Source organism: Schistocerca cancellata, chromosome 3 (genome assembly GCF_023864275.1).
Source record: "Schistocerca cancellata isolate TAMUIC-IGC-003103 chromosome 3, iqSchCanc2.1, whole genome shotgun sequence".
Lineage (NCBI taxonomy): Eukaryota > Metazoa > Arthropoda > Insecta > Orthoptera > Acrididae > Schistocerca > Schistocerca cancellata.
The window spans coordinates 779,416,531-779,430,049 of NC_064628.1; the positions used below are offsets into that span (position 1 = coordinate 779,416,531).

The following is a 13,519-nucleotide window of genomic DNA, read 5'->3' on the forward strand; positions in this document are numbered from 1 at the left end:
GCACTTTCAACAGCACAGATAAGGCATTCAATTCACACATGGCTCTAGGCACAGAATGGAAGACATGTATTGAAGTGAATAGTCTCCAGTCCTTAGCTGGAATCTCTTACAGTAAGCATGAACTGCCTGTTTACAAAGTGGGTATTATTTAGAAGTTTTCTGACAAATGCTTTTGACCAGGGCATTTATCAACAATTAATAACACATGTTGAAATTAATACAGCATTAAACACTTATTCTGCAAGATTATTTCAGAAAATTATACTAAAGATATGAGAAGGATAAATGAACAGCTCACTAACAAAAAAAAGCTAACATATTGTGATTTCTGAAATAAATTATTTACACGAAAAAGCGTATAAGTGATAATTAAATTTATTGATCATTTGTGTAAACGAAGTCAGAATATTTATGATTTCAGTACAATTCTCAATAGCATATAAGTTATTAACTGAACTTATTTTATTATTTTTCACATCTAAAAATACCAATATAAAATTTTTTCATTACAAAAGAAATGTAATAAAATACAATGGAACTTCATTGTCACTTAGAACACACCTGTCACAAGTGTAACAAGAATCACTGAAATCTTTTGTTTCCAAACATAAAATTATTGGGTTAAACTCTGACATGACTACTATGTTTCCAGGCAATAAGTAAGTGTCAGCCTTCCTCCACACAAATTTGATTAAGCATGGCATTACCTAGCCTAGATATGCATTATCAGTTGTACAAGCAGAAGACTGAAATATTGCAGCAACATTTGATAGCAAGCTGATTAAAGCAACTCTGGGACATTTTCGAGCACATGTGTTAATACCATGACTTCAACCAATTCTGCCACATGCACTGATGTTTCTGTGCATCTGAACTAATCTACGGGAAATGAGGCATCATGTGGATCTACCTTTGTGACTACTCTCATCTCATCTCACACACACAACCCAAAACACAAAATGATCTCTCTTTCTTTTACTCTGACTTGTGTGCCTACTTGCAGCTCTTAGCACTTCAGGGGGTAATAATTATCTTACTGACTTCCATCTCTTACATCATGTCATCAAATTCTCTAATTCTGAATATTATCAGTGTATGCCACAGCCAATCAGTTCCTCTGCCGGATATGACTTCCTGACACAAGGTTCTCCAGTGACCTGTTTTTCATTTTGAATCTATGCATGGCTTTGACATCAATTACAAATACGTAAATTAAAAATTACAAGCTTATAAATTCTGACAACATATGCAGAAAGATAATAGGTAACAAAAACCAGAACAAAAAACATTAGAATTCAACTTTACAAATCAAAAGTGATTCATGGAAATGACTTATGCATTCCAAAAATTGACAAGTGATTAATAGTCAATTATCTGAAATGAGAGTTATTAGAACAATGACAGTATGGAAAGGGTCAAAGACTCAGGAAGAGTAATTTAGAGGAGAGTGAACATTCATAGGCCCAGAAATAATTTCAAAACATCGTCTGAAACTTGAGAAGGCAGAATTTAGGAATGAGTAGCAAAAGATCACTGTCGAAAATGAAAAGGTATAAACCAGAAAACTTAAGTGTCTCAGCAAAACTAGGTTGGGCTCCACAAGGCAACAGATATTTGCCTATATGCTGAAGTAGTGTAACAGATCCCTTGTCATAAGCCCTAATACATGTTCACTATCTGCATTCAAAAATAAAGCTTCAAATTTCAAAAACACAAATATCAACAGAATTTATGGTCAGTTCAATCATATGTGGAATATCAAGTATTAACAGTGGTTTCTTCCTTTTTTCTGAATAATGGTGAGAGAGAAGAATGCATACAGGAAACATTATGCAATTGGTTCCTCTATTCTTTGTCAGTTCGTTTCAGAGATCGGCTAACTAGGTGCATATCCCATAGCCAAGTAAGACATTCCTAGTCTCCTCCTTCAACTTTACATATAAATGAAACTAGTCTTCTATTCACTGTAGTACTAAAAATGCAGTATTAAGATAATGCAGGGTAGGACACTGTTTGCATCAATGAGAAAAAGTCTACACAGTTAAAGAACTACAGATTTGATAAACCAGGGCTGCTAGATCACAATTAAGAGAAATATGCAAGCTGAAGCATTATGTATAGCTAGCTCAAACTCAAACTCCCCTAATGACCTGAAGAGGCAATTTACGAACAGCAAAGCTGGTTATAGCATTTTCTGGGAATTTGGCTTGGCTGGCATGTAGCAAAACCCCGTACAAAGAAAATAATTATTATTGCTATGTGTAAGCATATATCCTTTGCTTGAAGCATAAAGTATGAAATGCTTCTCTCTCAGTGTGTATAATGAGTGCAATGGTTTTCTAGATTTTACTCTAACAACAAATTGCAACCCTGGTTTAACACATTTCTACAATGATGTCTTCCTACCTGGGTTTCCGACCAGGTACATTTCTGCCGAAGTTTACCACAGAAAATAAACAACATGAGTCAAAATAGAGAAACTGCACAACAAGAATTAGTAATACACAATTTTTACAGAACATCTGAATAACTATTAGCAAGCAATACTCTACATATACTTTATATTTTAAAATATGCACAAATCTGTTTACAATTCATATCAAAATCAAGTCTTAAATAGAAACCAATGATGTTGCAGATATATGTTATTTCTAAGTGGCCTCAACTTCTAGGCAGTAACTGGTCATCAGCATGCCGCCGCTGAACCTACCATTCCAAAATTTGATCCAAATTCATAAACAAGCTATTTCGAAACAACATACTACAAGTATGACCATTTACTTTATTTCTCTCACCATTTTCCTCTGGTGAATCCTTCCCGGGTTAATGATATATAAAACAAAGATGATGTGACTTACCAAATGAAAGTGCTGGCAGGTCGACAGACACACAAACGAACACAAACATACACACAAAATTCAAGCTTTTGCAACAAACTGTTGCCTCATCAGGAAAGAGGGAAGGAGAGGGAAAGACGAAAGGATGTGGGTTTTAAGGGAGAGGGTAAGGAGTCATTCCAGTCCCGGGAGCGGAAAGACTTACCTTAGGGGGAAAAAAGGAGGGGTATACACTCGCACACACACACATATCCATCCACACATATACAGACACAAGCAGACATATTTATATTTGGTCTTTAAATATGTCTGCTTGTGTCTGTATATGTGTGGATGGATATGTGTGTGTGTGCGCAAGTGTATACCCGTCCTTTTTTCCTCCTAAGGTAAGTCTTTCCGCTCCCGGGACTGGAATGACTCCTTACCCTCTCCCTTAAAACCCACATCCTTTCGTCTTTCCCTCTCCTTCCCTCTTTCCTGATGAGGCAACAGTTTGTTGCGAAAGCTTGAATTTTGTGTGTATGTTTGTGTTCGTTTGTGTGTCTGTCGACCTGCCAGCACTTTCATTTGGTAAGTCTCATCATCTTTCTTTTTAGATATATTTTTCCTTCGTGGAATGTTTCCTTCTATTATAACCATATATATATATATATATATATATATATATATATATATATATATATATATATATATATATATATAATAGAGGGAAACATTCCACGTGGTAAAAATATATCTAAAAAGAAAGATGATGAGACTTACCAAACAAAAGCGCTGGCAGGTCGATAGACACACAAACATACACACAAAATTCTAGCTTTCGCAACCAATGGTTGCCTCGTCAGGAAAGAGGGAAGGAGAGGGAAAGACAAAAGGATTTGGGTTTTAAGGGAGAGGGTAAGGAGTCATTCCAATCCCGGGAGCGGAAAGACTTACCTTCGGGGGAAAAAAGGACAGGTATACACTCGCACACACACACATATCCATCCGCATAAATGTCTGCTTGTGTCTGTGTATATGCGGATGGATGTGTGTGTGTGTGCGAGTGTATACCTGTCCTTTTTTCCCCCGAAGGTAAGTCTTTCCGCTCCCGGGATTGGAATGACTCCTTACCCTCTCCCTTAAAACCCAAATCCTTTTGTCTTTCCTTCTCCTTCCCTCTTTCCTGACGAGGCAACCATTGGTTGCGAAAGCTAGAATTTTGTGTGTATGTTTGTGTTTGTTTGTGTGTCTATCGACCTGCCAGCGCTTTTGTTTGGTAAGTCTCATCATCTTTCTTTTTAGATATATATATGCTCTTCTATAAATTGTTGGTAACCTGTTTTTGTGTCATTATATTCGGGAAAATACATGAAAATTACCTGCCATGATTATCACTTGCTCTACAGAGCACGTACTTTATTTGTTATGTTTGCACCAAACGTAGTGAAACAGGGGTTACGAAGCTGAACACACATTTCTGAACATGGGGTGGAAATAACCATCCTGTTATCCTAATTTTGGTTTTCTACAGTTTCTCTAACTTAATTATGTAAATGCTAGGATGATTCCTTTGATAAAAGCATAAAAGCACAGTCTATTACTTTCCCCATCCTTGTCCTGATCTATTGCTAAAGACACTGTTTATGAGATGGTCAAATCTTTCAGTATTTTTTCGATTTTCACACTCCTTTTGATGTGCATTTTGTGTGTGAAAGATGTAATTTTTCTGATTTTCAATGTATGTACATTCAAACAAACATACATATCTGAGATGAGCACTGAAATTCTACAACAATTAATTTGATATAACAAAGACATTTCTGATCTTTTCCATGAATAATAGAAATAAGTCATATTTATAAAAGCTTTTAAGTGAGTATCACGATGTGATAGAATCAAGTAATGTACCCAAACACCAACAATTATCATTTACTATTAATGATACCTCCACTAACTGATTCACATTATAAATTTATTAATTTACGCACATACTGATTACCAGCGAGATGGCATTTTGTGAGGAAACAAAATCTGAAAAAAATCATTTCATTTTGTGAAGACCTTATTTTTAATCATCTCTGAGAACTCACTGAAAACGTACCACGTTAAAAATTGATCACTAGTAAGCATACCTCATATTTCTTAACTGAAACTAATAAGCTTATTAACTGACCATTATTCTGAAAATTAGTTCTGAACTGCATATGAAATGTGCTTCAACTCAAAAAGAAGATACAAACTACTTATAAAAGACAATTCTTATAATAGTTATTTTATGAGAAATAACCCACTAAGTTATAAATTTACCTACATTAAGAAGCCAAGCAAACTAAGAAAAGAAGTCTGTTTTAACTGGTATTACATTTCACACAAAAGAGATAATAAGTTAATCAACACTAAAAAGTTGCAGTCAATTTTTTCCTCACACATGCATTAACGTTTTTTACATGATTATCACACAAACTAGCATTTTCTGTGCTTTCAATTAAATGATGGAATAATTTACCTCGACTTATCAGAACGAGTTCGAGGAGCCTGAGCAGGAGAAGATTTTCGCCGAACACTTCAAAGAAAGCAGCAGAAACAGAGACAAACCATTACAGATGCATGGAGAAATCACAAATTGATAAAAAAAGATTAGAAAGTCAACAATTTGGAGTACTTACGCAGTAGGTTCTGTTTTCCTTTTGACACTGTTCCAAGCAAGCCAAACAAAAAGAATTTAGAGTTGCTTAATAACAGTATAGAATATTTCAGTAACCTCTACATCAACAAGATAAAACTTCTCAATTTAAAAATGGTTCTTGCAACAAAAGAATATTATGGAATAGTGTGATTATTGTCGCAAGAAAGTTTTTTTCACGACTATGATGTTTGCCTTGCCAATTGCACATTAAGTCAGTACATAATATAATTAATAAGAATGTTGGATGGCCTGTACATGTCTAACCACCATGTAACTACAGGAACTGAGTAGATGAAAAATTATATGAATTTCATATGAAATTTCAATGAGCTAATTAAAAATTTGATTAAAAAGGAATGGATAAACCCATGGTTCACTCAAGAAAAAATATTTGCACATGGAAAAGGGAACGTTATTTAACATTTCAGAGACTGAGCCTGTTTGCAGTTCGAGCCACATTACTGTGTTCAAAAGAACACGCCGAAGTATTGCTCGGGCCACAATTTTCTCGACACGAGGCACCTGTTGCTTGAAAACTGGACTCATTTCAGATGAGAATAATGTACAGAGGTCTCTTTACCTGTCCCTTGACAGGTGCTGCCTTCTGCTGGCAATTTCTATAATTATTTCGAAACAAACATTAGTGAATGGAACAGCTGCTGTCATGAATGACTGAGCCAATATATGATCACATTGACACAATTTCGTGCATGCAACTGCTAGGTTTTGCAATAGTCACATGTCAGTAACATTTTAAAAAATGGCATAAATGGCTGGTGTTCTTAAACCAATATTCCTCTTTGAGCAGTCTTCAAATTGCTGAGAGCTATCCCAAATTAAACTGTTAAAAACTACTCTAGTACATTTACAAAAAGCTACACAGCAGTCCAGAAATTCACACACTAAATCAGAAGAAATAAATCAGATTGCAAATTACACCACGAATGATAATAAATAATTCTTTTGAAACTTTCTTGCAGTGTGTGTCTGACAAACTTGAACTCAGGACCTTCGTCTTTCGCGAGCAAGTTCTCTACCAACTGAACTACCCAAGCTCAACTCACTATCTGTCCTCACAGATTTCTTTCTGCCAGTACCTAATTTCCTACCTCATTATGGAAACAATTTCTTTTCTTATTGTGTGTATACAGTGCAGTAGGGAGAATACGTGATTAATCTTGAAGGATACACAGGATTCAAAATTTAGTTCACACTGCTGCCACCTCTGGCTGCACCAATGGTTCTAATCTGGCTTGGCATTTAGTCAATCTGGTTGTGAGCTGAGATGATATATAGGTGCTTCAATTCTATCTGAGAGTTGATCAATCTTAGTGCCTAGCGACGGCAGGCTACCAGTCTCTCAGCAACCAATCAGCAGACATTTTCAACAGACGACTGATCTGGAGAACATGCTGGCCAGCGTTACAGACACTCTATACTAAGGTAAGCCAGGACAGCACGAGTAACATGTCATCTTGTGTTATCTTGTTAAAATATAATGTCATAGAGGCTTCAAAGATCAGGAACAACCACTGGTCTTAATTCATCAGAAATACAGGGTGGCACAGGCAGTATTCCTAACTCTGAAGGTTTATTTTTAAAAAAGATGGTAGAACAAAACTATACAAGGGGTGTTCAATATGTAATGCAACACATTTTTTTCTGAAAGTGGGTTAGTTTTATTGAGGATTGCAATACATCATATTATTCCCCACTGTTTTGGCTACAAAGCCCTATTTTTCAACGTAATATCTGTTCAATACAATGGCCTTATGCCACCTTACCGGAAGGGCTTTTACGCCTGCACAGTACCACTCTACTGGTCAACATCTGAGCCAACATCTTGCTGCATCAATAACATCCCAATCATCCATGTACTGCTTCCTGCAGAGAGCATCCTTCATTGGACCAAGCAGACAGGAGACTGAAGGTGCAAGATCTGGGCTGTAGGGTGGATGAGGAAGAACACTCAAAGTTGTGTGTGCTCCTCTATGGTGCACAGACTTGTGTGAGGTCTTGCAATGTCATGGTGAAGGAAGTTAGTTTGCATTTTTGTAGCAACAAACATGTTGAATTAGTTTCTTCAATTTCCTGAGGATACTACGATACACTTCAAATTTGATGATGCACAATGAGAGAGGACATCAAACAGAATAACCCACTCAGAGTCCCAGAGGGCTACTGCTATGACTTTACCAGCTGAGGGTGCGGTTTTGAACTTTTCCTTCAGAGGAGAGCACTGCAAGGATTGCCATTTTGTTTTGGGTTTGAAATGATGAACTCATGTTTCACTGCTTGTGATTATGTTCAACAGAAAATTGTCATGATCAGACTCTTAACACGCAAGCAATTCACACAAATGGTCCTTCGTTGCTCTCTATGATCTTCTGTTAGGCAATGGGCACATATCTTCAGCTATCCCAACCGGTGGACGGCACCACTAACAGATGACCAGTTGAACAACGAGATGTTTTAGTGTGGTCTGTTGATCACCTCGAATGAGTGTGTCAACACATTCCAACACTGCAAGAGTCACAGCCGTACATGGTCAGCCTGCACACAGGAGTTCGACAGGTTGGGCCAATCTTGTTGCTATGACGACAGATGCCTTGTCAAATGCTTTTGTTCACTGCCAGGTCTCCCTAGACGTTCTGCAAGTGCATATGAATATCTTTGATGTTATGGTTTCCCACCAAAAGAAACTGAATGACAACTTTGCTTCGAGTGCACCTCCATTACAGATGCCATTTTGAAGGCCACATATAGTACGCCATCGACTGGAACTTCATGAAACTACAGGGGCTCGAACAGGAATATTCCACAAAGTTAATTTCAAGAGGTTTTAAACAACAGTTCTTGCATGTCTTGATCCTCTCTGTTAATGCACTGCTGCAGCCGTTCTGCCTAACTTTGTGAAGCATCTGCTGCAGAATGCAGTCTACTTCTAGGTTTGTAGAGTCCTTGGTCGACTTTTATACACGTCACTCTGAAGGTATCCCCATGAAAAGTAGTCACACAGAGTTAAATCCAGTGAGTGCCCAGGACATGGAATGTCACCAAACCAGGAGATCAAGCACTGGGGGAAGATTTCCCTCAAAACAGTAACTGAATTTCTAGCACCGCACTGCTAGTGCCAAATTGATTTGCTGAAGCTGTGGTTCAAAGCAAATCTTGAATCATGTCGACATATGCTCAGAACTGATGGTAAAGCCCTGGCAATTTTCAAAAAATTAATGCCTACATTAGCGATAGCACACCAAACTGTCACTATCACTGTGCAGAGGTTTCTTGTGAATTGCTCCATTGTTCTCACCTCTCCAATAATGCACATTCTAAATACACATCTACAGCTATACTCTGGAAACCACTGTGAGGTGCATGGCAGAGGGTACATATCATTATATGAGTTATCAGGTTTTCTACCCATTCCATTCATGTAGTAATCTCACTTTTCCTACAAGTTGAGATTCCTATCTGGAGTTTCCATTGTTTGATTTTGCCGAACAGCTTTTCTTCCATCCTACAACCCTATGACTTTTCCTTTGTTACTATTCTCTATCACATTACTCTTCTCAGTGTCTGTTCTCTCTCTCTTCTTTCCTCCAAAACCGCACCTACTTCTGAGCCACACTGTATCAATGATCGACTGCATACAACACAGGCTTTGTGACCAGGCGAGTTGTTGATGCAGCATCTGATGCCCAGATTCTTGCCTCAGATAGCTGTAATAACTTGGATCCTCGACATAACCCAGCCCCCTTTCCTCTCTTCCCTTATTGCTTTAAAAAAAACCACACACACAAGCCCAATTCATTCCTTTTCTTACACATTTCTGTACATTTTTAATGTATTTGTGTGTATTTTTACGTGGTTTCACTCATTTTTGTGTATCTGAGTTTTTTATGCATCTTTTCTCTCACTCAGCTCCTCTCTCACCCATGACAACCTATTTTGCCAATTTCCATGTCATTCCAGTTTCTTTACACCATTCATGACACAAGAGACCCCTGCTCCATCTTTCTGCACCAGTTCAGAAAAGAATCCATTTCCCTGGCTAAAGCCCAGTCCCACATCCTATTTTTTGAATGTTGCCTAAACTATAGAATCCTCCCAAATGCCCCAACCATAAGAATTCCTTTCTCTGGACCCTACCCCTCCTTTCCCCTCCTTCACCTTTTCAGATTCCACCAGTCCTTGACTCTTGCAAACCTGGTACTCCAAAAACACATCTCCGTAACACAGGAATTCCAGAAACACCTCTGCTCCCTCTGCATTATACTGCTACTGTAAAGTCCCTGCTTCATATATCACATTTCTGAAATTGGGTCCTTTGTTCTCCAACATCTGGAGGAGCATTGCAGACACCACCTCCATAAGTTATGCAACCTGCTGACATCCAACTGCCACTTGAGGGCACCACTTTCCCATCCCTATCCTATCAGTGTTCCTCCTTGTCCACCCCTCACAGCACCTAATCCCTGTCTAACTGAACTTTTCAACACAACACACCTCCCAAAACTCCCTACCAATACCCTACCAAATTCAGACCCAAAACATTCCTGTAACAATGTTGTTCTTAACCTTCCAATCAAATCCCTCAGCTCCACAGAAGTTTCAGTACTATCCAAAGGTCTCATCTTTAGCCCTACACCCAAATATAACCATGCTGGATTTGTCAAAGGCTTATTGTCCTCCTCCCAACCCCTGCAATGGAAACACTTCTTTGCTGCCAATCACTTTGCCTAATTCCACCAATGAACCTTGCCTCTCCCAATTCATACCACTACCCAACCACCCACTCATCACCTTCCAGGAATTCCTTCTTTCATCTTAGCCTCATCATCCTTCCCCAGGTCCCTTCCTCAGAAAACAAACCCTTCAACAGAAGAAAGATTAGCCATACACAACCTCAACAATAATCCACACCTAATCATCCTACCAGCAGACCAAGGTTCCATCACTGTTATGAAGTGCAGTGACTACATGGTGGAAAGCTTCCACCAATTATCTGACTCCTCCAACTATAAACTCTGTCAGAGTGATCCCATCATAGAAGTCCTACACAACCTACAATCCCTGCTTAAAGCCTTAGGCCCTTCCCAGAACCTCTCCCCTAAATCCATTTCCCTCTTCACCACTATGACAGCCTACAATCCCACCTTCTACATGCTCCCCAAAATCCACAAACCCAACAATCCCAGACACCTCCTTGTGGCTGGTTATCGTGCCCCCACTAAAAGAATTTTGGCCCTCATTGATCAACACCTCCAACCAATTGCTTGTAATTTAGTCTCCTACATCAAAGATACCAACCACTTCCTTCACCAACTATCCACCATCCTCAGCCCTTTACCTCCTGGATCCCTACTTGTCACTGTTGATGCCCCCTCCCTATACACCAACATCCCTCATGCCCATGGTCTTATTGCTATTGAACACTACCTTTCCCAATGTCCTTCAGACTCCAAACCACTACCTCATTCCTTATAAACCTTACTAATTTTATCCTAACACACAACTACTTCTCCTTTGAAGGGAAGGTATACAAACAAGTCTGTGGCACACTCGTGGGTACCCACATAGCACCTTCTTAGGAGCCATCTAGAGGAGACCTTCCTTGTCTCTCAAAATGCCAACCCCTAGCCTGGTTCTGGTTCATTAATGATATCTTCATGATCTGGACTCTTGGCCAAGACACCCAATCTTCATTCCTGCACACCTCTCCCACCTGCTTCACCTAATCCTCTCAACCCAGTGTGCCACCATCCTAGACATTGACCCCCTTCTCTCTGATGGCTCGATCCGCACCTCTGTCCACATTAAACCAACCAACCATCAACAGTACCTGCATTTTGACAGCTGTCGTCCCTTCCACACCAAAAAGTCTCTCCTATACAACCTGACCACCTGGGGATGGTGTATCTGCAGTGGCAAGAACTCCCTTGCCCAGTATGCTGAGGTTCTCACCAAGATCTTCACAGGCAGGCACCATCCCCCCCACAAACCGATCTCCCGTGTCATTTCCCCTCACACCCGCTATCCTCCCAACACCCCTACAAACCCACCACAAAGGACTGCTTCCTTTATCACCCAATACCAGCCCAGACTGGAGTAACTGAACCACATCATTCACCTGGCTTTGATTACCTATCATCATGTCCTGAAATGAAGGACATCCTACTCAAGATCCTTCCCATCCCTTCTAAAGTGGCATTCCACCATCCAACCAACCTCCACAACATCTTAGTTCACCTCTATGCCACTACCAAACCCAACCCCTTGCCATAATGATCATATTGCTGCGGAAGACCCAGGTGCAAGACCTGCCAAATCCACCCACCCAGCACTTCCTATTCCAGTCCTACCATGAGTTTATCCCACCCCATCAGGAGCTTGGTCACCTGCAAAAGCAGCCGTGTCATTTACCAACTCTGCTACAATCACTGCACAACTTTTTATACTGGTATGACTGCCATCCAGCTGTCCACCAGGATGAATGGCCACCACCAAACTGTGGCCAAGAGCATAGTTGACCACCCTGTGACACAACATGCAGCTGAACATAACATGTTTGAATTCAGTGGGGATCCTCCCTTCCAACAGCAGCTTCTCTGAACTGCACAGGTGGGAGGTACCCTTACAATACTTCTCCACTCCCATTATCCTGTCCTCAACCTATCACCTCCTCCCCATTCTCACACCCCACTCTCTGTCACCCTCTGCCAATGGATCTGCCCATCTCCTTTTTTGCTCTGTTTTCCCCACCTCCCTGACCCATAACCTCCTGACTGTAGCTGTTGGTATTCTAGTCCATGCACACTCGCCAGACAGTACTCCTCCACCAGTACACTTGTTATCCCTTCTCCACCCCCTCCCACTGCTGCTTCCATCCAACATAATAGCTGCCTTCGGGCCCACGCTGCCAGAGGTGGCAGTCATGTGTACGCGAGGTGTGCTTGCTTGTGTGAATGATTGGTGTGTGTTTCTCTTTTTCCCACTAAGGCTGAGGCCGAAGGCTTATGCATAAGTGTCTTAATTGTGTCTGTCCGCAACTTAGCATGATATGTTTACGGCAAGTAGTTATCTATCTTTTCCTATGTTACTTCTTGACACTACATTTTTTCATTTTGTGAAGTGAACAATTTTACATCTCTGAACAATTAAAGAAAGTTGCCCAACTTTGCACCACTTTGTAATATTATCAAGATCTGACTTAATATTTATGCTGCTTCTTTTAGTCAGTACTTCATTATAGATAAAGGCATCATCTGCAAAAAGTCTGACGTTACTATTAATATTGTCCTTAAGGTCATTAATATACAACATGAACATCAAGGGTTCCAACACACTTCCCTGGGCCACACTTGGCATTACTTCTACATCTGATGATGACTCTCCATCCAAGATAACATGCTGCATCCTTCCTACCAAAAATTCCTCAATCAAGTCACAAATTTCACTTGATACTCCATATGATCATACTTGGGGCAATAAGCGTAGATGTAGTACTAAGTCAAATGCTTTCTGGAAATCTAGAAAAACTCCATCTACTTGACTGCATTGACCCAAAGCTTTCAGTATGTCATGTGGGAAAAGTACGAGTTGGGTTTCACATGATCTGCTTTTTAACACATCCAGAAAAGTGGAACTGAGAACAAAACAAATAAATCTTTAGTCAAGTTCTGAACCAATATTTCACATGCCTGTAGCAGATACTGCCAGTCCCAGTGGACAGTTCTTAAACAATGACCATCTCGTATAGATGGAAGTGAAGGTCTTCCTAGAGAATCTAACACACAATACAGTTGGGAAGTGCTAGGGCAGAAATGCTTGTAAGCAGAATGCTTAGGAGACTGCATAATAGGGACCGATGACCTCAGCAGTTTGGTCCTATAAGGGGGTGGTGGGGGGTGGTGTGGGAGGTGGGGGGGGGGGGGGGGGGAGGAAGCAAAAGTGACATCCTTAACTGCTCTATGTTTCCTATAGTTTGACCAATCCTGTGTGTTCCAACTCC

At 39.9% G+C, this 13,519-nt stretch overlaps 1 protein-coding gene across 4 annotated transcripts in view; it reads right to left on the reverse strand.

The window, feature by feature from the left end:
- The window catches only part of LOC126175828 (dynactin subunit 1), a 150,256-nt gene that overhangs the window by 110,520 nt on the left and 26,217 nt on the right, over nt 1-13,519 (reverse strand). For 3 of the 4 annotated variants that reach the window (XM_049922829.1, XM_049922826.1, XM_049922827.1), the window contains exon 4: nt 5,326-5,382. The exons of the other annotated variant lie outside the window; for it this stretch is intronic. In XM_049922829.1, the coding sequence (XP_049778786.1) occupies nt 5,326-5,382 (57 nt within the window). The remainder of the gene's footprint in view (nt 1-5,325; nt 5,383-13,519) is intronic. 4 annotated transcript variants of the gene reach the window in all.